Source organism: Acanthopagrus latus, chromosome 22 (assembly GCF_904848185.1).
Source record: "Acanthopagrus latus isolate v.2019 chromosome 22, fAcaLat1.1, whole genome shotgun sequence".
Taxonomy (NCBI): Eukaryota; Metazoa; Chordata; class Actinopteri; order Spariformes; family Sparidae; genus Acanthopagrus; species Acanthopagrus latus.
This window is the reverse complement of record NC_051060.1, coordinates 5,318,357-5,344,496: the sequence shown is the minus strand read 5'-3', so window position 1 is coordinate 5,344,496 and position 26,140 is coordinate 5,318,357. Positions and strand designations below refer to the sequence as shown.

Genomic DNA, 26,140 nt, shown 5'->3' with positions numbered 1-26,140 from the left:
TACATGCATGCACATGTTCCTGTTTTTTATTTTTTTATTGTTTTTAAATAAATTTGCTATTCATAAAAAATATGACTACTGTTGAAATTATTATTCATGTTATATACTGTTCTGGGGCTACGTAACAAGCAATCAACCATGCAAATGTACCCAGAGTGTTTTTTTTTACTGAGGTATAAACATTTGTACCTTTCTGTTCTGACAATGAGTACACCTAGCTGACAGGAAATTCTGCTACCCCATTGACCCAGCGTTGTAATATTACAACGTTCTCATAAAACTTTACAAAAACAAAATTTTTTTGCAAACACTTCATTTTCATCTCCAAAGGCCTCCTACAACACCATCTAAGTGGTTGAAAAATTTTTCTTTTATGTTTTTCTATGTCTGGGTCTTACAGGGTTAAATACCGCTAAAACTTGAGCCTGCAGATTCACAGAGGTTGCTATCATTTTTCCTGACTATACTATTTAATTATATTCAATAATATTGAATCAGCACAGCAGTGGACTTAAACCTTTCCATACTTATCCTTAATATTTGCACAATTCCCAAAGTGAACATTTACGACTTTTCTTTTTGTTTAGAGCGGTGAGGAAACCCTGAGCTCATCCTGAACAAACAAACATCCTGTCTGCTTCCACATGACTGATGTTAGAAACAACAAGACGACAACACGACACCAGATGCTCTTACTCCTCTGTTATACACATGTGATGCAGCAAGGGCATCAGGGCTACATTAGACAGATTTGTACCGCTGACCTCATGATTCGACCCTGACACGTTGTTTGGGGGAACTCTGTCATAACATCTCAGAGACACAATCAAATCTGTAACTCACTGACATTCTTTTCATACAGCCGAATTATTTCCAGGGTTAATTACTGTGGAGTCATCCAGCAGGAATGTGAGATTGGTGGCCAAACGCAGGACTTCACTGAGTCTACACTCGTGTTGCAGGACGATGTCATAAACCAAATGTCAAAATCTGATGAAGGAGCTCACAAAGGCCAAAAACCTATCTTGTTGAGTGGTCTTGCTGTACACCTTCAGGACTTTTACATGCATCTCAAGAGAGAGACGAGATTTTAAAACAAAATACAACCTTTACTGTAAATTTGTTGGAAATATTTGTTCCTTCATTCATCTATTTGTGTTGTCAAAGATCTCTACTGTGACTCATTTTGATCATCATCATCATCATCATCACAACCCTAACCCATCATCTCGCAGCATGAGTCCAACTTAAGATTTACTAATGATACTGTACCTGTGTACTTTCACATGATTAAAAGTTAATTTAAGGACTTGTATTTTTGAAATTGTATTGTTTATTTGTTTGGTGCCTAAATAAAGGACTCAATGTATCTTTCTGACAGGCATCTCTTATATGTAATGAATTCTTATTTAAAATGATCTCCGATATAAAAATGCACGATAAAGATGAAACTGTTTGCCTTTCAATCCTGTTCTTTCCCAGCTAGGTGTTTTCCTGAGAGTCCTGAGCGTATCATCTCCAGAGGGAAAGAAACATCCCATCATATTAAACACTTCATAATTGATTTCTTTATATATGTGCTCTGGGACTCATTCTGCAAACTTTTCTGACAGATTTAAAGCTCTCCATCATGTTGAGATATTCATTACATTTGTCATCGAGTGGCTGAAGCACACTGGAGATGTTCCCAATGGTCAAAAAGCAGCACAGCCGGCTACACCGCACCCCAGAAAGAATCGAGCAACATCTCCGTTTGTTCAAACAGATCAGGAAAATCCACCCTAAAAAGGAATTCAGTCAAACTATTCCTCTAATCCTGGACACACAGAGGATACCCAGTTTGCTTTCACAGCTTGTAGTGATGTTTTTAAGGGATTTGTTTTCTGGTAAACCTGAATGTTTTAAAACAGTCCATGAAATGAAGCCAATGTGGGTGTAAAACTTAGATAAACACTGTAGAAACTTCTTCAGTCACTCTATTGTTCAGTGTCGGTGGAACAGCTCCAGCTCATGTCTCTAGATAAAATGAAGAGCCAATTGTGTGCACGCGTGTGTGCGCGCAAGCGTGCGTGCGTGGTCTGACACAGCACAGGAGACAGACGCAGCGTTCAGGACTGAAACATCTAGTCCATGGGAAATTGTCAAATCCAGAGTGTTACCACTGGAATAAGTTGGTTCATGGACAAGCTGAATAACGTTAGAAATATCGAGAAGTCCAAAAAGAGCTTTCCTTAGAGGGTCAGAGGGCTTATTTAAATGGATAATGAAATCTCCAATAATTAGGATCTTATCTGAGTGAGTCACAAAATCTGCAATAAATTCACAAAATTCTTCAAGGATTTGGGAGTATGGCCCTGGAGGTCTGTACAGTACAACCAGCTGAAAGCCCGTTCCCATGGTTTTAAAACCAGAGCCTCAAATGTAGTACATTTAAAATTCAGGTTGGAGCTTAAACTGAAAATAAATTTGCACAAACCATACCAGCACAAACAGTATCACTAGCAGGCTCCCTAGTCACCTGCGACCTGCCGAGTGCTACATCCCTAGTGTTAAACCTGCTTAAAACACCTGTCTATATTGCTAGACAAAACAGCAGCGCCGACTACTCTTAGCAGGCCGTCTGCTCTTAGCAGGTGGGGGCGACCCCAAAAAGAGGTACATGATACTTAAATGTTCACAATAGCTGTCATTTTGTCAGGTCACGTTCTTCTTCTACTGCTTCTTTGCACAGTTTGTACAGTTTACAACTCTAAGAACAGCTTACTTGTATGTAGAATTTTTATGGCTTATACTTTTCATGGTGTTTATGGTGTACATGCTATTGAACCATTCCCATTCTTTATTCTTAGTCATTCTTTAACTTATTTGTTCAGTTTTTGTTGTCCTCGTTCCTCGCTGTAGATCAATTTAGGTGCAAGTCTGTGTCTAATGACAGCAATGTAAGACCAAAACCAAATTCCCTGTATGTGTTCACATTACATATACAAAAATGATTTTAAAAAAGCCTTATATTTACTGAAACTTCTTGACTGCACCATAATTCATCTTCTTCTTTTGATTCATTTCCTTTTATGAATGTAATTGTGTGTCTTGTTGTCTTTAAAAAAAAATAATAATATCAACCTTTATTTAACCCAAGGCCAACCCAATATTTCATTTATGCATTTCTATGACTCACACAGAAGCACTTTTAAGCTCTTGTGTTTAAAATGTGTGGTATGAATACGCTCTGACTTGCTTGATGATGATGAAACCATCTGAAAAAAACATTTCACCAGCTTGTGACTAAAGACATCATGTTATGATAAAGAACAATTATTACTTTCAGTTTGGACCTTTTTCTTCCTGTTTTTCTTAGCACATTTAAATTTACGTTTGGATGAAAAAACCTATATAGTTATATCTTACTTTAGGGGAATTGAAGAGCCATTACCGTTAAACAAAAAAAGTTAGGACTCTTAAAACATAAAAATAACAGAAAGAGATATTTTGCTCATCTTTCTTGACACACGCTCAATTGAAATCAGTACAATGGCAATATATTTATTGTTTTATCTCATCACTTCATTTCATTTTTGTGAATACATGCTTATTCTTAATTTGATGTCAGCAACGCCTTTCAAACATATTGGGGCAGGAGCAACAGAAGACTTTGTGGAATGCTCCAAAAACACCTGTCTGGAACATCCTGCAGGTTTACAGTGTTATTGGTAACAGGTAATAGTATCATGATTGGGTATGAGAGGGAAATCATTGAAAGGCTCAGTTGTTTACAAGAAAGGATGAGGCGTAGCTCAACACTTTGTCAATCACATGATGGAGTTGTAAGCATACTGATGACACCATTATGTTTGTATCTATTTCTATCTTTTTTGCTGTCGTTATATTGAATATCATAAAACAAGCAATGAACTCACCACAAGAGGCTCGCCTCCAGCGACAGGCTTGTAAGTGATCCTATAGTTCTGGACGGGGCCAGGGGCGGCGTCCCATTTCACAGACAGCGAGGAGGTGGTGGCGTTGAAAACCCTCAAGTTTCGAGGAGGCTCGGGAGGCACTGGGAGCACACACATAAACTCCAGTAAGATAAACAGAAAAACAATGCAAACTGTGTTTTATTAGCGATGGTGATGGTAAGGATGATGATGGCAGTGATGGTGATGCTCCCACAATCCCGCAGGTTACACAAGCTGAAGGGGTCAATTTCACGATGAAAGCAGAAAATTGATAAAAACAAGAGCAGCAGTTTGGTCAATGAAGCTGTTGAGAGCAGGGCTGGAGGTCAGCAATTTCTAATTCAAGTCACTGGCTTAAATAACTAATGGCATATATTTAAAAAAAAAAAAAATAGTAAAAAAAATTGTGATCACAATAATTTGAAAGAATACGCTAACACATTTTTTTACTGCTACCAATACATTTGGATAGACTTCATATCAATTTTTGAATTTTTACAAATAGATTAAGAAATATCATGAGCAATTTTAAAAGATAAATTGCAGTGTAAGCAGGTTACTGAGTCCTGTATTAAATTGTTAGCTGATTTTGTTGAATTCAAAGCTTACTGACCTTCAACCCCACAGCAGAAACACTGTACAATAACACAACAACATGCAACAACATTAATTGGATGACTGGGTGAACACTGATGACGGATGATGTGATGAATTAATGTGAGATGAATGAAAATGTGACTACAGGAATGTTACAATGACACCGCGGTGAAGGATGGTGGGTAAAATAAACAAAACAAAATGGCTGACAGTTGAATTAAAACAGTCATTCACATGGATGGAGGTCTGTGGAGGATGACATGTTACAGGTCAATTTACACACTTTCTGCATTAAACGCTCTGAATCTACGTTCACACCACAATCTACTACACGTCAATTATGGAGCTGAAGTGGATTTTTAAAATCTTCATTTGTTTGTTTATGCCATATGATGTACACAAAGAAGAAATGCTCAGTGTTGAGATAAGTATGTTGTATAAATAAGATAAGATAAGAATGTTGTATTAATGTTTGTAACTTAAACATTCAATATTCTCAGTTAAACCATTTTCATAACTGCTGTGGTTTTTAAAAGTTTAATTCAACTAAAATATGACACAACATCAATAATAATATTGCAGCAGAAGCTAAACATTCTGGCTGAACATGAAAACTTGAAGTGACTACATTTGCTATATTTGTCAAGTGATTGTAGCTGTTTATATGTAAAAAGCATCAGTTCAGAATATGTAATGAAAATGAAAAAAGGCAGCAGTGTCCAACAGCGACTGACTAAGGTTTCTTGTGGTGTGAACGTACAGTGAAGCACTGAAATGCACATTCATGCAGTTAAGAAAGAAAAAGTGTGCTTCTAACCACACTGTCCCTCATGGTTCACAATACCATTCCAGACAACATCATGAACATTATGATGAAAAGGAACCTTTCCTTCTCACATGACATACTTACATATATCCTTCAACACTAGAAAGAGATGTTGAGAAAACAACAACATTATTATTTCAACATCAGTTACATCTGTGAGTTTAAAACATGATTTTTTGCACACAGGACAGATGATGTTGGTTCAACGGTTTGCTTACATGTGCGCTCGCTTCCTATCAGGTCCTCGCTCTCTGACTCATCAGGGTAAATGGCTGTGACAGTAACGGAGTATTCAGTATCGGGATCCAAGTTCTGCAGGACGTGACTATTCTCCTCTTTGTTCAGGATGGCCTGGTGATGGAGCAAGATTAAGTACTGTATATTAACAGAGCTAATTCAGTTCCAATAGACATCACTGTGATCTAGGTAGCAGGACATGATAAGCTATATTTTAATGGTGTAGTTGAAGATCCTTTGCAATTCAAATCAAACTGCTTTTTCAGTGGCATTAACAAGTAAGAAATCCTCTGAAATAACTACAGAATGTCCAAGTTAAAGTTTCCTAAAAATAAAATCTGTTGCACAAAAACTCTGAAGCTTTAATTTAAGCATTTAAGGTTTTTTTTATCCTATTTTGGTCTTAAACTTAAGGAATCTCCTGGAAGACCTTAGAAACCAAAGTAAAGTAAAAAAAAATAGATAGGTAACTCTATAATTTTTCGGCAATTAATGATAAAATGATCACATCCTAAGGAGGGTGTGACCATTAGAAAACCACAAAATAAGTTAATTGATAGCAGAAGTCGTTTTTATTTTGACAACTTCTGTGCAGAGAATTCTTTCATTGTCAGTCATAAAACACTCAAGTCAAAGTCTGATGAAGAGGTCCAGAAAAAAAAAAAAATAAAAATGATGGTCCAACAGCTGATATTTGATATTCCTGTGCCACTAAAAAACTGAATTTCAACAATGTAAAATCTCTTTTAATACAGTAAATGCCTTCACATTATTCCTCAACTAATTAAACCTTTCAACAGACTGTGCATCACTATTAATGGGTCTGTGATCTAAATATAAGTTTAGCCTTCAGTGTCATACTTACAGTAAAAACTTAAGGTGTTACAAACTCAAACTCCACAACAAACAAACTCCTGGTCTTTAGACAAAGATATAGATATAAGATATAACTGAAGATGAGTTGCATGATGCCCAATAAACTAAACTACATTTAAGGGACGTCACCTGTCATTCTTACACTGAATTCAAATAAAAACTGATAAGCACAAAGCTACAAACTTTCCCCTTTCTGTTACGGAAAAGAAAAGTACAAAAAATGCACAACTGTTCAGCTGGCTTTCACAACTTACTAGATTTCCCCTCACTGTGTATCTGATTTAAACCCACTGACCTATTTGTATTTGTCAATAAAGAACGCCTAATAATATGAAATCTAAAATTGTTATGAAGAGCCTGGCATTCATTTCATTCACAGGCTGTCATGCTGAGGGAACTGAACCAAAGGTGGGTCCAAAAGCAACAATTGAGGGCCAAAGTATAACAAGTAGAAAACAAAGCAAGCATTATTGTTGCTTTAGCTAAGATGAATGTTTTTACTTAATTCTGGGCAAACACAATAACTAGGTTTTTTGAGGCATGTCAGTTTAATGGATCTGCAAAACCACTATGGGTCCTCCGTGTGATTTTCTGTTAGACTCCAGTAATAAGAGAAATCTCTGATGACAGTAATACAGCATGACTTTCATATTTTCACCTAAACAAAAACATCTCCAGTTTCATAGTCGTCATTTAATCGAGCCTCCTTGGAGAGCAGACCACATGTCAAAGAGGCAGGACTGTCAGTGAGTAGGATTAAAGTCTGGACTAGTTCAGAAAGTCTGAGCAGCATCAAGCAGGTGTGCATTAATGCTCTAAACCTGAACTCAAAGCTGTATCTGAGTTCAGGCTCAAGTTTTAATCAGAGGAAACACAGTGAGGCTGCAGGCGAAAAACCTTCATCACTGGCTGGATTTTGTGTGAGGTGACTCAAACCAGATGTTCAGTGTCACTGCAGACAAATGCTGCTGTCCAAGTGAAGCTCATTTGCATATTCCAAGAGATATCACTTGACTGTACTGTTTATCCAGCTGCTGAAGATGCATTCTCAATAACAAATAGAAATGTAAAGTGGACAAAACAAATCCAGATACATATGTGGATACAAGCCAAATGCCAGATGTGTCAGTCTAAGCCAGTAGTGGATGTTGATTTAGGATTTCTAAAAACCTCCAAAAAGTTTTGGAGATGTGTCTTTATCCACCTCAGTTGTTTGCACATATCAAAAAACCCAGGATATACTTGTGTGTACTAGACAACAATCGATTAGTTGACTAGTTAAGGCTGAAAAACAGACAAAAGCTGAAAAATATAATTGAAGAACCAGTCGCATTTGTAACTTACAAATTGGAAGTTGGTCTCCCCCTTCTTGGTCCAACCAATGCGGTAGAGGGCCACATCTGGGGCTCCATGGTCCCAGGTGGCTCTGAAGGAGGACTGGGTCACCTCGGAGAACTGCAGGTTCTTTGGAGCTGGAACTACATCTGTTCACACAAACAAAAACAAGATGGAGAAAGGAAATGATAACAAGGAGGTCAAAACTCATCAATGATTGTGACCTTTTTTCTGGCCACTTTTCAGTCGCATTGTCTCACAAATGTAGCCGTTAATGTAGTATGTTTATCATAACATCATACCCGTTTTCAACGCTTACATTGATGTTTATAATGTTTTCTTTCACTAATCATTACCGTTACATGATATAGAATAGAAACAATGCATTGTGTCTGAATTTAACAGTATTTTTGTCTCTATATGTGTCAATGAATCGATTTAATACTGTAAACGGCTGTGGCTGTCAGTATGCCAAGTATACCCAGAAATAAAAATGCTGCATTAATGGTGTACATGGTTTTGAAATGTGCACATGATAGGTTAGCTAAGCACTGAAATATTTTCTTCAATTTGATGAAAACACCTATTCAGAGATCTGGAACCTGGCTCGGTTACAGTTGCAGAATCTACTATGTCATTAAAAGGTCCTCACAAGTATAGAACCACAACATGTGTGTATGTTTAAACACTGAAAAGTTTTTCCAGTTCACCTGGGATTAATGATAATCAGAGCCAATCCAGTAAATGATCACACACACAGATTTAATGGTGCACAGAGAGAGTCCAGCCTCACCGGAGGCTGTTTTCAGTCCAGGAGGGGAAGTAATGAAAGGCTAATCCAGAGCTCATCACCATCACAGACACTGTACACATGTGCTGTTCAGGTACTGGACAGGGTTTGTCACACTGGTTGTGTTTGAGTAGGTTAAAGCGTGGGTTTTCAACATGTTGTCATTAATCCCTCATGATATCTTGCTATCTTCTACTTTCAAGATGTGGACATTTTCCTTTGATCTCTATATCATGAATGGAAAAGTGGAAAATAAGATGTAAATCAGGGTCACACAAAGGCAGCCTACTTTGTTAAGCCATATTACATGACATTGAACACCCCGCTGAGCTGCTGCAGTCCTACTGCGCAACTCTGAGGTGCTTAAAATAAAATGATGAGCAAATGACAAAAACGAAAAGCAGATTCAGACCTGTGATAGCATTTCCGAGCATGGGTGATCCAGGTCCCTCATCATAGATTGGGGTGACGGCCACATCGTACTCAGTCTGGGAGATGAGGCTGGTCAGATCTAGGGTGGTGATGCCACCTTCGACTTCAACCTGTCGGTGACAAATTCAGTCAGCATTGAGAGAAAATCGAGTACACACATTGAGTGAATGTTGCACAACCCTCTAATTTAAATAGCAAGGGTTTTTAATATGCATCGAAACTTAAGAAAACAGAAATTCGCGCCAGCAGGAATTGTTAATAATGACTCAAATGCATGAACACCAACATATTCCTACATGAAGCATATTTTCATAGCACCACATACTAGTGAAATGGCATCATATATCACAGGATTACTTTAAATGTTAATCTAAATGTGTTTTCTCCAATAGGTAACACATGCAAGAACTTGGTCAGATTTAGTAAAAGAATCATGTGTCCATTGATGTCAAGCAACAGCAGAGTATAACTGGTCCCCTCTGCTGGTGTTTGTTTGCTGTTCTAGATCAATGCACCAGTAAAGACAGCGACAATGTATAGGTAAAGATCCTAGAACTAGGATTATTCAACCTTTAAACATGATTGACATTTGCATGAATCTTAACATAACCCAGTGACATTTTCCTTTGATTTAGTCAAGCTTCGGAAACATACTCCTTGAATGAGGAGGCCTTAAAGTGTTCAGAAAAAAAATGGAAATGACAACTCTATACATGACAACTGAGCAAACTTCCTCTACTGATGTGATATTATTAAAAGCTAAAGCTACTAAATGGACCTTGGGGAGGAATTCCCAGAAACAGTTTTTTTATGCCAAGTTCAAGAATTAAAACAATTTTGATTCTTGTATTGTTTCCTTATTAGCCAGATGTTGTCTTACAAAGCAAATGGTAGGAAATCTGAATGTGGAAAAAAATGTGGAGAAAAAATTTCAAAAATATATGACTGGCTCCTTTCCAACTGCAAGTAGTTAAGTTTGCCTTTTTTGATTTTTTTTTTAGTGTGTCATGTTTGACGTTCTGGACAACGGGGAACAGAAGAAAGCAACATGGAGTCCAGGGACAATATTGTGGTGATTACTTTTTTTAAATAGTTTATTTTTTATTTATTTTATTATATATATATATATATACAGTGGGGCAAATAAGTATTTAGACAACCACTAATTGTGCAATTTCTCCCACTTGAAAAGATTAGAGAGGCCTGTAATTGTCAACATGGGTAAACCTCAACCATGAGAGACAGAATGTGGAGAAAAAAAAAAAAAAAAAAAAAAAAAAAAAGCAGAAAATCACATTGTTTGATTTTTAAAGAATTTATTTGCAAATCATGGTGGAAAATAAGTATTTGGTCAATACCAAAAGTTCATCTCAATACTTTGTTATGTACCCTTTGTTGGCAATAACGGAGGCCAAACATTTTCTGTAACTCTTCACAAGCTTTTCACACACTGTTGCTGGTATTTTGGCCCATTCCTCCATGCAGATCTCCTCTAGAGCAGTGATGTTTTGGGGCTGTCGTTGGGCAACACGGACTTTCAACTCCCTCCACAGATTTTCTATGGGGTTGAGATCTGGAGACTGGCTAGGCCACTCCAGGACCTTGAAATGCTTCTTACGAAGCCACTCCTTTGTCGCCCTGGCTGTGTGTTTGGGATCATTGTCATGCTGAAAGACCCAGCCACGTCTCATCTTCAATGCCCTTGCTGATGGAAGGAGCTTTTCACTCAAAATCTCTCGATACATGGCCCCATTCATTCTTTCCTTTACACAGATCAGTCGTCCTGGTCCCTTTGCAGAAAAACAGCCCCAAAGCATGATGTTTCCACCCCCATGCTTCACAGTGGGTATGGTGTTCTTCGGATGCAATTCAGTATTCTTTCTCCTCCAAACACGAGAACCTGTGTTTCTACCAAAATGTTCTATTTTGGTTTCATCTGACCATAACACATTCTCCCAGTCCTCTTCTGGATCATCCAAATGCTCTCTAGCGAACCACAGACGGGCCTGGACGTGTACTGGCTTCAGCAGGGGGACACGTCTGGCAGTGCAGGATTTGAGTCCCTGGCGGCGCATTGTGTTACTGATAGTAGCCTTTGTTACTGTGGTCCCAGCTCTCTGCAGGTCATTCACTAGGTCCCCCCGTGTGGTTCTGGGATTTTTGCTCACCGTTCTTGTTATCATTTTGACGCCACGGGGTGAGATCTTGCATGGAGCCCCAGATCGAGGGAGATTATCAGTGGTCTTGTATGTCTTCCATTTTCTAATAATTGCTCCCACAGTTGATTTCTTTACACCAAGCGTTTTACCTATTGCAGATTCAGTCTTCCCAGCCTGGTGCAGGTCTACAATTTTGTCTCTGGTGTCCTTCGACAGCTCTTTGGTCTTGGCCATAGTGGAGTTTGGAGTGTGACTGACTGAGGTTGTGGACAGGTGTCTTTTATACCGATAATGAGTTAAAACAGGTGCCATTAATACAGGTAACGAGTGGAGCCTCGTTAGACCTCATTAGAAGAAGTTAGACCTCTTTGACAGCCAGAAATCTTGCTTCTTTGTAGCTGACCAAATACTTATTTTCCACTCTAATTTGGAAATAAATTCTTTAAAAATCAAACAATGTGATTTTCTGTTTTTTTTTCCACATTCTGTCTCTCATGGTTGAGGTTTACCCATGTTGACAATTACAGGCCTCTCTAATCTTTTCAAGTAGGAGAACTTGCACAATTGGTGGTTGACTAAATACTTATTTGCCCCACTGTATTATATCATTTATTCCTTTATTCAGTCTCTTTTTCAAACTGAATACTGACTGATGATGTTGAGGGCAATTATTTACATCCTTGATATTACAACTGCTCAGAGCTGGAGCTGGTTAATACCTGTGACTACGTGTGAGTGCTCCTACCTGGGAAGAAATGCCGACTGTATCCTTTCCCACTGAAGATAAAAGCCAAATTAGTGGTTGAAAGGGGGGTTGTCCAGTGTGAAAGGGATATCACTTGTACCACAAGTCTGTGTGTTACTAATGATGAACTCTTGATTTGCTCAGTGGTGTGACGAGAACTACCTCATCATTTACATCAAAAAAACTGAGGAGATGGTTTTTGACCCTTGGTCGGTGGGGGATCATACTCCACTGTCCATACACAGGGAGGAGCTCAAACAGGTCAAATCTTACAAGTATCTGGGTATTCACCTAGATAACCTCTTCAGTTAGAGTGATCACGTAGACTATGTGTGTTTTCGTTTACAGCAAAGGCTGTATTTTCTAAGCTGACTGAGTATGTTTAGTGACAGCCAGAACATCGTATTATTTTTACTTTATCAGGCAGTCATTAGGTATGGGATGACGGCGTGATTCCACAATCTCGTCACAAAGTCCAAATATAAATTGCAGCACCTCGTATAGACTGCTATGAAGGTGATGGGGAGGACTGACAAGCTCTCCCTTCAGTCCATCTATGAGCAGTCTGTACTCAAGCAGGCGCAGAGGGTATTGTCGAACCCGTTCATACATCCTTCAAAGGGATTACAAGCTCTTGCCTTCTGGCAGAAGGTACAGAATCCCCAAATGCAAACTGAAACATTTTAAATACTCTTATGTACCCACCTCCATCAAAATTCTAAATAGAGCCGTATGCTGAGGCCTGGGAAGTGTGCAATAACCTAGTGTTGTTTTAATCTTATTGGATGTGTCATGAGTTTGTATGTAGCCTATGCCCGTACGCCTTTAGCTGTTATGTGTATTTATTTTTTGTAATGGCAGCTACAAATAAGCGCATGCACTTTGAGTCCATGGCAAATTTCCCCTAGGGGACAATTAAGTATATTCTATTCTATTCTATTCTATTCGTATTTTACACTATATTTCAAGCTCTGCAGATTTACTATGTGATTCAGATGGGAGACTAGTTTTATAGTTTTATGTGAAATTATAAGTCAAAGCCTTAATATAGAAAACATGAGACATGAATCCTCAGTCCACTTTCCCATTTCAGGGTAGTGCTAGTGGTAAGTTACATAAGCAGTAGAGAATATAACCCTCAGCACTTAGAAGGCATTAATCCAATGTGTCTTCTATAGACACAAGAAACCTTCAGCTGTAATCCTTAAGAGGAGTTGAGCTGCTGTGTGTCATCCATCAACATTCTGGAAAATCTTGCAGGTGTCAGCCGACAGCACCTTGGGCTCCCGATTCATTGCAGACTGCTTGTCATCAACAGTGAGAAATTATGAGTAGTGCTGGGATGATCCAGTCAGGCTGGGCTGATGACCTGAGCCAGCACTCCTCTGCCAGCAGACTGATCAGCCAAATCTGCTCAGAGTCCGGCTATAACTCCTGGCTCAGTCCTGACTTCCTCACTTTCCCAGAATGAGGGTATCACTGCTGACTAAAAATACACCCTGATGAACCTCTCTGTGAGGTTTTGTTATTAAAAGGCACCTCTGACTGGCCTTACAAACAGTGTGAACACTTTCAACAAGTGTTGTGCCATGACTGATACCTGCCAATAGGAAAGGTTGCACCTCTACACTCTCTTTTCACATGGAACTCATTTAGACTGTTTAGATGGTACTTTCACAGTTAGACAGAGTTTGAACTGCACAATAAGGACAAAGAAGGGGGTTGCTTGAGATTCAAAAATTCCAAAGCAAACAAAACCTGAAGATTGTCTTTGAAAGAGGAAAATAATTAAAACATATGGCCTTTAAAAGCAAATAGTGGGAAACATAAAGATGCCACAGGCTACTATAATGGGTTTCCATGAAAATTAAATGAAGGGTGAATACTGGTATGGATACAGATAGAAGAACAGATCCAGGATTTTTTCTTTTTTCCACTCTCTTTATCATTGTGAGATTTTTTTGTCAGTTTTATCAGTCTCTTAGGGGATAATACATGGTTCTTGATGAAAAAAAAAATATTTTGGTAACAGTTGGGCCATGGCCGAGGTATGCTCTCTACTGAGTGCCATTCTAGTTTTAAATATCAATTCATGTGCCAATTATTTTCTCTAAGTTCGTATATGAAATGTCATACGATGGCATATAAATGTCAATGAAAAAACCAAATCAGTTTATGTTGATATAAAACAAAATAAAGCAGCAAATACCCATATCAAGGAAGCTGGAGCCTTACAAAATTTGTTGTTCTTACTTAAAAACAAGACTTAAAGGTTAACTAATCAATTAATTGACTAATTATTTAACATCCCCCCCAAAATGGAGTTTGAAAGCTTTTAAAGCTAAAATGACAGGTTCAAATTGTAAAATAAATTGTTTATTTTAATTTATAACATTTGTAGCTTTTTCATAATTCCCAAAAAAGGTATGGGTACACAACCACTTTTCTGACTGTGACAACCTTGTATCATGTGTGAAGTGATTTCAGTATCAGTCAGGAAACATAGAAGGACAGAACCTCGGTTTTACCTCTTTCAGTTCTCCCTCCTCTGGTTTGTAGGTGATGATGTACTTGCGGACCGCTCCAGGAGCAGCATCCCAATTGAGCTTCATGGCGCTGTGAGTAACATCAGTGATTCTCAGGACTCCAGCAGGAGGCATGGGCACTGAGGGTGGACAGAGAACAGACATCTATTAAAAATTTTAACCATCCTGAGTGAAGCATAAAAGCATTTATAAAACTAAAAGCTGATGATGGAAATGGTGGGGCCAGACAGCAGCTCAGTTTTTAAGCGCATCTGTTTTCTATCTATAAGCCCACAATCCAAAACCCTAACTCCAGCATGTGGGATATGTGATCCAACTCTTCTAAAATAAAAGCTGACATAAAAATAAAACCCAGTTAAATTTTGTAAAAAGTTTTTTCCTTTACTAAACCCTTTTCTAATAAACACAAGGTTTTATTCAAGAGGAGATAAGTCCTGGTATCTTGTAAAAATAAATCAGTGTCTATTTTTCAAAAAAGAATTACATTTGTGAAATAATGTGTGGTCAAATCCTTTCTAACATTTCGTTATAATCTTTAATTGTGCAGAATTAATCTCATTATTTGAGACACTTATCAATAAGATCACTACATGATATGATAGATAGGAAGTTTAAGTTTTTGGGAAAACTCCTGTAGGTTCCTTACAGCAATGCTGAGTATAAAGTATATTTAAGAAAGCAACACAACAAATGTAAAGTACATTATTTCTGTTTGAGTACAGAATCAGTTCAGCATTACATACATGTGACTCCTGTCCCCTCTAGAGGGTCACTGGCAGCTTCTCCATGCAAGGCATAAAGTGATATGGAGTATTCTGTGTTGGGTATGAGCTGCACCAGCTGGACGCTAGTTATATCTCCTCCAACACGCTCCTACAGAGGGAGGGAGGGGGAAAACAAGAACAGAGACAGAGGGATGGGGGTCGAGGTTGGACAACAGACGAGACAGGACATGTGAGAAATGGTTTTTGTTGTTGTGTTGTTTTAACTGAACACCTGGTTAACAGACCCAACTCTCAAACTGCTGTGATGTTTGTGACTTCTAGTGATTCACACAAACTGAAAATGACACAATAATACTGTGACACAAAAAGATGTGTAATCGTTACCGTCCATGTTTTAGCCCAATTTGTTACAGTTTTCGAGTCCTGGGATTTTTTTTTTTCTACTTTAGGATTCTTTGTTCCAGTGAGGGCAAATCTTAATGCTCTGATATTTGAGACAAATTGCTTTTAATCTTGCTTGCAGTTGTGTTTTTCTCCTTCCTGCTTCAGCATGACAATACACCTGTGCACAAAGTCAAGAAAGTCCCATGAAGAAATGATTTTCCCAATCTGGTGAACAACAATATAACTAGCTTGTAAGGAGCCCTGACCTCAGCCCCATCCAACACTGCTGGGATGAACTTGAACTATTAATGTGAGCCAGATCGGATCACCCGACATCAGTGTCTCTAATTTGTCTCAAATCCCTGAATTCAAGTTTCAAGGATCATTTATGCAATGCCCCTCTGAGGTCATGATTCCCATTTCAGGTGCATATTTTCCAGTAAGGACCACCTCGCTGTACATTAAATCATCCCTTACATTTTCCTTTGCTCTATAATCGCATATGAGGGTTAACACCACAGAAGCATTCAGCATCTGTTCTGTTTATATCACCCTGATGACTTCACGCCGTGAGCTAATCCTTCCCATTACCCAGCGTGTCTGTGGGCTCTGCTTTTTGCGGGCCTGGCCTGAGCTGGGCTGTTAAAGTCCACTTCCTGTTCTATGAAGCACTCATCTCATTGCCATCTGGAAGCAGTAAGGCGACATGAGTAGGAGCCTGCTCTTATAAAATCAATGTGGAAATGCTGAGCACATACATTAAGATGTGAGTGAGTTTGTGTGTTTCTCATGTTTAAAAGTGTTTGGATGCCTGTTTTTTTTAGTGCATTTGTATAGCTGATGTTGTAGGGACATATGTTCACTAAGTCGATAATGGGGACTCACTCCTTATGGGAACTTTGGCTCAGACTGGTGTGATGGTAATGTTTGCCTTGTTCTTTTCTTTACATAGATTGACTGTAACCTTTTGATATTCCCTGCAAAGGACTCAGTTTCCCATCAATCACAGGGAGGACTTATGTCCAGACTAAGTCCTTCAGAGGACCATCGGTGGACCACCATGGGACATTTTTTTAGAAAAAATATGTGTAGCAGTTAATGTCAAGTGACAAATCATGTTTTTATCCTGTATGAATAGTCCCATGTAGTATACAAATGTTGTGAATTAATAACTCAAGAAAGTCAGTTTTTCATAAAAATAAAATATAAGATGTCCAAAATACGTAATCAAATACGTAACCATGTCTACACACCCAACAGTTGCTTAAGTGACATCAGATCATTAAACAACCATTAACTGAAACCCTGTAGAGCCAGTCTTGTATATTAACTAGCTAACAGATCTGACTAATTTTCCTTTTGGCATAATTGCAGCTGTCAATATAAGCAAACATTTTGTGTTTACTGAGGGCATTGGGGACAGTGGGGACTGACGATGTCTCCACCACTTTTTGAAATGACAAATTTGACCCCATCACTTTATAAAAGCACAATTAATTAAAAAATGCTGAAAAAAATACCTTACACACAGAAATGTAATCTTGAAAATTAGCTAAATTTTGATGTGTCAAGATAAGAAGCTATAATTAAATAAGCTGACCATGTAAAAACTGTTTATTTCAACTGATCTCCTATACAACATAAATGGATGTCATTGTGGTGACACAAATTGTGCAAGATGATGTAGTTCAAGGAATGTTATAAATGCTGTAATTTTACTAACTTTAAAACAAACAAAAACTGTCTTCACTTGCAAAATCATCGTTTAAATTGACATGATGTTTGTAATTCATAGCACAATTCAAACAGCATCAAAAGTGTATTTGTCTGCACCATTAACGACCATACATATTTTTTCCCCAAAAAAATCCAGTGAGGCCTTCTATTACCTAAACTATAAGCATTCTACCTTTAGCTAACAGGGTATGAGGCTAACAAAACATAAGCATGGCCTAAGGATGGTCAATCCTACACCAGTTAACATGCAATTAGTTTACTATATTGTTTAAGGTAGTAATTTTCATTGTATGGAAAATAGGAAAAAAAAAAAACAATCTTAGCTGGGCTAAGCCCCCAGGAGGCAGGGTCAATTCTAACAATCCTTTATGTTAGCTTGCTACAGAGTACAGGATCCTAGAATTACGTAAAAATAAATTACTGCTGTCTAAGTAGATGTCTGTCAGTAAACTTCAAACCATTTCCCACGTTAAACACACAGCCTCACAAATAAGATTTGAAAGAAGAATGACTTTACCTCCCCCTCCACCTGAGGCTCAGTAGCGTTGATGGATTTGTACCGGAGCATGTAGCCTGTGGCACCAGCTGCCTCCTCCCATCTCACCCTCATTGTGCTGGAGGTCTCATCATAAACAATCATGTTCTTTGCAGCTGACAGTGGCACTGAAAAGACAAAAACACACAAGAAAAGCTTAATATAACAGGGACCTCCAGTTGAATGTATCTTAGTAGAGTAGCATGACACAGAGTATTCAGAGATCACCAAGGCTGGACAATCTTGAATATTTGCTGTTTCATTAATTTGTGTAATAGATTCAACATTCTGATGTAAGTTGAAGTATCCAGACTTGAGAGCAACAACTGGGGATTCTTTGAATCAAATGACTGAACGGGCAGGTCAGCAATGATCTCTTTTGATTCAATATTCAATATTTGGAGGTGTTTTTGGTTTTGGCCCAAACAGATAATGACACAAACAGGCGAGCAACATCAAGATCAAATCTCCAAAATCCGTCCCAAAGAGATGAAGGCTCTTTTATTTTATCATCATGCGGGATTTTTTGCCTTTATTGGACAGCATACAAAGTTACGTATGTGGTTGCTGATTTATTAAGCATCTTCCAAACAGGAAGCCCTGTGTCATTAATGTGGTAAAAGGAAAAGGCTGGAAATACTCTTAACATTTGATTAATAAATCCCAGAAGAGACTAAAACCAACTGTGTCTTGATCATATGGACAGTAATGTTTTTGTATTCAAAGCCTGATATATCTTATTCTTTTTCTGCTATAGAGCCCCAGTGTTGTACAAAAAGCAATTTAATAATTCAGTGGAAAGGTCTGATTAAAACTGAAACTAAAATAGTTAAATGAAAATTCATTAACACAGGAAAAAAATGTGCTCTTTCATTACATATCTTAAATGGTTAAAAACTCCTTTAGCCTGTTATTGTCTGTGTTTCCACCATGGTCTAAAGACTCATCAATAGTAGGCAAATTATTCAGTTGATATATGAAAAAGATCATCAATCATTCAATCATTCCGTCTGTTGTACATTTATTCTGTGACTCCATGTTGAAGTGTCAAAGTATAATGACCAAAAAACAGTTTGTGGCTTCAAATCCTCCAAAGTTTCCTGGTCCCTGGGGAAGGTCCTGAGTTGATTTAGCTCATAAAAAAGATAAATCCAATTTCTTCTATTAACCCTGCCTCTGGTATATTTATACATCCTATCTATGGCTATCAGCTCATTTGCAAAATTGTAAGTTGTATATTTGTATATTTTTTGATGATACATTGTACTATATGTAGTGTTAGCACTTTTTGTAGTTTGGGAGAAGGAAAAAGGAAAAATTCCACTGAGGTGGACTATCAAGTTAATCTAATCTAGACTAATTCTTGTTTGCATAAGTGTGGTGACAGTAAATGTGAATGGAAGGATTCCGAGGCTGGCTACCATAATGTCTAGTTCACTTTTACTGTGAACAGGATGTACCATGTTGAGCACCAATAAACATTTCTTTTAACAGAGAAAATGTGTCATTTGGGCTTTTAAGAGTGTGGTTTGCACAATAAGCCCTATCTCTTCACTGTTAAGCACTATGAAAGATCAATAGGGGACACCCCCACCCAAACCCACAGCCTCCAGCCTCCAGTCTTTACACACTTTCTGTTTGAGTCACTCTCAAAAACGGCAGACACTATTTTCAGAAGGACATAAGGACCTAAGTGAGTGTTAGTATAAAAAATGAGGCCATGGTGATCTAATGGCTATGGGTGCCATCCAAGTGGACGACGACAGAACTATCACTTATTGTTTTATGACAGTGGGAAACTGCTCATTGTTAAAATCAGTGGCACATTTAAGAACAAATAAAGTGAACATTAAAGGACAGATGAACAAATAAAAGCACTTAGAGCCATGCACTTAACACATCGTTAAATTATATCAGTTTATTTAAGATATACAAAATGACCGCAGCCCTGATGAATCACCTCATTACAGTCGTCTTAATGGCTCGAAGGGCTTCTTACTTTGCCCAGCAAAGACGAGCATCAGCTCACAGTATTGCATCATGGTACCATGTTTGTGTTGAGCAGTTTTCTGCCTCAGATCAGATGCTAAATATATGTTGTATAAACAGAAATGTTGGAGCAGATTTGAGGCGGAAAAGAAGTGCGTAAACAAGTTCCAACGATGTGTGTGAAACAGGCTAATGAGCAGAGAAATCAAGCTGTTTATCTCACAAACCATATGGAAGAAACAGAATGCTTTCCCACAGCAATGAAACACCACAGAGCGACTCTATCTGCCACCCAAAGGGCGCCGAGTGTCTTGTGAAAATGGAAACAAAGCATTTCTGTTAATACACAAAGGGGCAAAGAGGAAGAGGAAACACACTTACAGGTGGTCTCGGTGCCCTTCAAAGGCTCGCTGCTCTCCTCGCCAGTCACAGAGTAAACGTTGACAATGTACTCTGTCAGAGGGGTCAGGCCTTCAAGCACGGCAGTCGTCACTGACCCGTCGACCAGCAGCTGAAACGTTGAAGGACTGGTTGTTATACCGTTGCCAGCAATTTCACTATGATTTTCAAGATTTAGTCCAAAAGTGTAGCAATTAAAGTTCTTGTACATTATACAGGCTAAATGAGATGTGTCTAAAATCCTGACAAAGACAACAGACAAAAATGACCAAGTTCAATGTGAAGTTTTTTTAACAGGATGAGAAGAAATAAAAGATATGAGACTTTGCTTTAGATTCGCGTTCAAAGGTTTTCCGCTTTGACAAAAACGATTACCAGTGAAAACAGTTGACAGTAGATTTACATATTGTTTAGTTTTCACTTTTCAGCACAGAAAATGGAATTTCATTAACCCTTTCTGTGTTGAGGTGCAAGGAGAAAACTCTGTTGGCCAAATAAAGCCAAAACCTTCTGTACCTACAGACAGGAGAACTAAGACGTTTAAAGGAGGGTGTAATTAATTGTTCTTTAATACAGAAACAAATGTCAGGTCTGATTCATAATCTTGTTGTCATAATCCTGGTTTAAATATCTAAAATTACACATTAAGACTCATTTAGAAAAGATCTTGTACACCCATTAGTGTTTGGACAATTAACAACTGAGCTTTGTCAACTTCTGGGAATGAACTGTTTTCTAAATTGTTTATCAAAAAAAAATAATTTTTAACAGTATTAGCCTCTCTGCCAGACTGACATCAATATTAGCCACAACAGTAAGCTTCAGCAGTGTTGGCTTCTCTTCTTTTGACAGTTATTTGGAATTGCAAACAGGGTCTATGCCACTTTAACTAAGGATTCCTAATGGAGCCAATTCGTCAGTTAAGAAGGTTCTTTAATAGCTAAATTCCTATCCTATGATAAGAGTTTTTCCTAAAAGTCATAAAATTTCACCTTAAACTGAGGTAAGCTAGGATTTCAGATTACAGACATTCAGTTATAAAGCCCCTGGTTCCCCATTGTTGTTTGGGACGACTTTCACTCTCGTGTTCCAGATATAAATGGTCAAAAGACACAGAAAATTGGTGTAGCCCATAAAACTTTATCAGAGGAATTTGCACGTTGTGCTTCCTGGTTCAGAACCTTTATGTCTACCATCTGTGAGTGCTGGATGAGAACCTGGATATCAAATAGCATCTCTTATGCTTATTAATTTCCTTTGGCTCAAATTACAGCCAACATAAACTGCAAAAGATGACTCTTCATTTAGATAATGACAGGTTCTCAGTCACACAAAAAACAGAATATGTGATGCTTAAATCCCCCATGTTCTTTTAAATTCTCATATGTGTTGGACTAGAAAGACTCTAGAAAGTGTTACCTACCAGGTCTGGGTTTTATATAAAATGTGTACTTGGCCAGGTGTGCTATTTGACAAAGCACTGCACCAAGAAATACATGGAAAAAGACGTTTGCTAGCAAGTAAACAATGATTTGAACAGTTTAGGTTAAAGCTTTTATGAAAAAAACAAAAGTTTTATTCGGAACCAATCAGTTAAGGTGAGTAAGACTAAAGGTAAATTAATTAGTTTTTGTTTTTTTTTACAAGAGAACTCGACAAAGCCACCAAAATGTATGTTCATTTTCACTGACATCATCTTCATGGTATAAACTATTGTATAGACTAAGATGTAGTTCAGTCTGAATGTTGTCAGAAGAACCTATTACAGTACCTTCTCTCATCTAAAAAAAATATTTTGGGAGGTTGGTTGCTGATGATGAAGCTGCCAGGTTTTTGTTCTTTCCAAAAAGCAAAACAAAATCTTGTCAACTCATGATCCAACACAGCAAAATCAGTGCAGTCTGCAGTGACTTCTGTGCAGGTTGTAAAAGAAAATGGTCAAAACACAGAAGGTTTAGAATAAAATGTTCAAATCACTAATTAGATCAAAATAAAAACATCGCCAACAAACCTTTTGGAGCTCTGGAAACATTTCTTTTTTTGTGTGCCACAGTGGGTGGTGATGAAAAAACAACATTAACATCTATTCAAAAGATATCTTTGCAATATAGAAATAAGATTTGAATGAAATATGCCTCTCTGTTCTCTCCTGGTGATCAGTTCTTCAGGAGCTATCACTGACTGGTGGTGGTCAAGGTGTTGTATAATTGTCTGTTAAACTGAAACTATTGTGTTGTGTTCATGTGCTGGTGGGAAAGTCCTCATGTGTGGAACGTCCAACTTGGCTGCTAAACAGTGTCACATTCCTGTTCTTTTCTGCTGGAAAATCAAACCCAGCGGAGAAACGACAAACAAACACAAAGAGGCTGCAGCTTCTCAAGCTGCTGGAATGTTCATTTTTGACGTCTGCAGAGAAAAATCTCCTTTATCAAGTTATTTGTGTCTATGATTGATGAAGTTCAAGCTGTTTCCAATGCAAAACAATTTTTTTCTCAAATCAAGTTCAGTTTTTCTTGACTCTAGCGGAGCCACCTGTTGAATTACAGCTCAAACACTCACTTCCAGAGAATTCTTTGAACAATTTAATCTCTTTTGGGAACAGCAAGGTCCACCACCACCACCGACATCTTTCTCACAGGTTGTGGTGGCTCCTTCGCTGATGCTAGCTACCTCTTATCTGTAACGTTAGCCTAACATTTCATTCTAATTGTGGAGCTCCAATCAATTGCTGTTCAGCAACTGGAAAGAAAACCCAACCCATACTGAGGAATACTGGCTAAAATATCACAATATCAGTTTGTGTCAAATGTTTTTCTCACATTGGTACTTTGTGTTTTATTGGTATATATTTGAAAAGCAAGTACCTTATTGTAACATTTCTAACCAGTTAAATTCTTAAAGGCGATTAATTGATGAATATTTAATCATTTACATCCCTAGTTGAAATCTCTAATCTGTCTTATTATTATACTGAATATTTTCATATATAACTTGTTTTCAGGACTTACTTATAGACTAAACTTATTCAATAGCACAAAATGTGTTGTAACGTGGACAACGTTGCTAACTAAACCACATCAGTCAACATTTCAGATGATGACGTTGATGACATTGTTTCCACAACCAAGCCTCAACCTAATCAGATCTTAAGCACAGCTTTGTTCCAACATACAACTGAAACTGAACCATACAGAAATGTAAAGTTTCATCACATCTGTATGATATGAAACGTTTAAATTGAACTTATGAGCCATGCAAATTTTAACATATCCATGGTTTGAGGAAACATTCTAATTTTGATTCTTGCAACTGGGTTGGGATAAACGAAGTCCCTGCAGACCAGTGGAAAGACAACAGGTGACACCTTAGATAATTAGATTTAGAAGAAAATATACACTGACAGCAACATGAAAAACAGAAAAACAGCTTGAAAAACCTGATGGGCAAATTAAAAAAGCTTTGTTCCATAAATGTAATAAACTTACTCTGTCTTAAGAGTGTAATGCTGTTGTAAATTTAATATCTTGTTCAGGATTTTAAACACAAAGCATAGAGATGAAGCAGGACTTCATAGATAAGACTTAACTCCTACTGCAAGACTGTGACTTTGTCCCACCTCTGACGTTCAAATCGGTAGGATTTACTTGGCTAAATGCAGTTCGCATGAGTTAAATATTGTCCGGGTTTTACTCTTCAATGACATAACAGCACCCACTCAAATTCATTGCCCCAACAACATCATTGTTCACATTTCTATTTCTCCCTTCTGCATAAATATTTCAGGTACACAGCGTGCCATAACCCTGACCCTGACCTTCCTTGTTACTGGCTACTTGTAATTTATAAATTTACTCTCTTGTTACACTGGTAGTAAACCACTGTCAATAGGACCTGCACTATATTACAGCCATGTAAATATCATATATCTTATGTTGTTATGCTCAAACGTGCTCCACAGTCCAATGTAAACAGATGAAAGAAAATAGCGTGAGGCCACAGAGCAAGGCGACTCAGCCCAGTGTGAGGTCTATAACGTTTAAGTAAGTGGATCCAGCGGAAACTCTGCTTGAGTTCAGATGAGCCCGATTATTATCACGCAGGCTCCATCTGACAAGAGCCAATAAAAGCACAAAGGATAGACGAGACCCAGTGCTGTTTGTAAAGATAGGGCTGACAGAAGGTTAAGTGTAAACTAAATGCAGGTTTACTAAGGCAACTGGCATCCAGATTTCTATCCCTGAGGGCTGAGCACACGGAGCTCTGAATAAAACCCAGACCTGGAAACACTTTCAAGGGCTGGATTTTAACCTATTTTGTGAGCCTCATAGTCCAATACATACCAGAATATTAAACAACAGGGGGGATCGAAGTGTCAAGTATTTTGTTTTTGTGTGACCGACAACCTGTCATTATCTAAATTCAATGGAAGTGGTGAAATGGTACAGTTCAGAGACAACCAAACTAAAGAGGAATCTATTACAACGTATTATGGGTCTAATGGGAGTCAAAGGGAATCAATAAGCAATTAAAATGCCAATTGATATCCAGGATCTCATCTAGCACTTATGGATGTTAGACATAACATTCCTAAACCAAGAAGCACAATGGGTAGAATCCTCTTATAAAGTTATATGAAACACAGTAATTATCTGAGCATTCTGATCATTTATACCTGGAACAAGAGAGTAAAAGAGTAATGAAAAAAAGAACAGTAATGAAAGAACCAAGGACATTATCATAGAAAGTCTGAAATCTAAGAAACATGTTTCCTGACTGAAATCCTTTGTTAACCAAAGAACTAAAGAAATGCGGTCAATTTGGTTAGCTATTGGTCTCTCAGACGTGGATGTTAGCCTGTTTGAGAAGGTAACACTGATCTTAGCCTGTCAGAGAAGCTAACACTGTTGTATCTTTGCTGGAGAAGCTAACTCCGATATATCCCCTCCTCCACTGAGACTATTAATGTTTCCCACTCATCAAAATTTAACTTTAAAGTTGTCTTTTCTTGTTTATCATAGCAAGTTAGCTAGCCAGCAACAGGTGAAGTGAGACAGCTGTTGTCATAGATAAAGGCAGTCGCTTGTAAATTCACTCTGATACAGGCATGACAGGATGAGGATTGGCAGGCTGACTTCTGACAGATAATCCTGAATTCAATATGAAAAACAGTCTATTTATGACTAATGATTTATCAAAACAATATAATGTCTGTTATTGTGAGTGGTAAATAGAGACTTTGTTATACAACTCTTAGAGTTCAGCATTCAGAGATAGACGGAGGGTTAATAGGATTGGGTGAAAGCTTTATCTCACCTCCAGGGTGGGTCCTCCGGCAACTTGTGCATATGTGACACGGTACTTTTCAACAGGGCCGGCGGGTGCCGTCCAGGTGGCACGGAAGGAGTGGTGGGTGACCTCAGATGTCACGAGGTCAGTGGGTGCCTCCAGTTCTTCCACTGAAAAGTAGCGAACAAGAGCTGGAATATGATCCGACATGTCAGGTATTTCACACCTGAACTCTGCCACCACAAATCTGAACCCTCATTGTGTTCGCTCCTCTGACAGTGAAGGTGTTGGCCCGCTTTACATTTCAGCTCTTCTGAAGATGGCCTTCTCTTCTTTTTCTTCTTTTCGGTAACCATAAATCTTTTTTGTATTTCCTCTTAAAACTGATTTACAGACAAAAAGCACTTCCAATATGAAAGTTTCCATCAGATGCTTGGATCTGTGTCACAACATCTTTTTGATGGTCTGAAGTAATCGACATTGTCAGGCAGAATTGAGTCACACTTATCCATCTGCATTTTGGGATTTGATCTATTTTTTTTTTTAGATTTGATTTGTGAAAAATAGAAGACTTTGTTCTCATCTG

At 38.1% G+C, this 26,140-nt stretch overlaps 1 protein-coding gene across 9 annotated transcripts in view; it reads right to left on the bottom strand.

Annotated features, from left to right (window-relative positions):
* Window positions 1-26,140, bottom strand: part of col12a1b (collagen, type XII, alpha 1b) — a 141,028-nt gene that overhangs the window by 70,961 nt on the left and 43,927 nt on the right. For 8 of the 9 annotated variants that reach the window (XM_037085513.1, XM_037085510.1, XM_037085509.1 and 5 more), the window contains 10 exons: window positions 25,582-25,724; window positions 20,251-20,380; window positions 17,863-18,008; window positions 15,243-15,372; window positions 14,482-14,618; window positions 9,030-9,159; window positions 7,837-7,976; window positions 5,598-5,730; window positions 5,464-5,478; window positions 3,918-4,057 (listed from right to left, as the gene is read on the bottom strand). In XM_037085513.1, the coding sequence (XP_036941408.1) occupies window positions 3,918-4,057; window positions 5,464-5,478; window positions 5,598-5,730; window positions 7,837-7,976; window positions 9,030-9,159; window positions 14,482-14,618; window positions 15,243-15,372; window positions 17,863-18,008; window positions 20,251-20,380; window positions 25,582-25,724 (1,244 nt within the window). The remainder of the gene's footprint in view (window positions 1-3,917; window positions 4,058-5,463; window positions 5,479-5,597; window positions 5,731-7,836; window positions 7,977-9,029; window positions 9,160-14,481; window positions 14,619-15,242; window positions 15,373-17,862; window positions 18,009-20,250; window positions 20,381-25,581; window positions 25,725-26,140) is intronic. The other variant, XM_037085508.1, reaches the window with a different exon arrangement.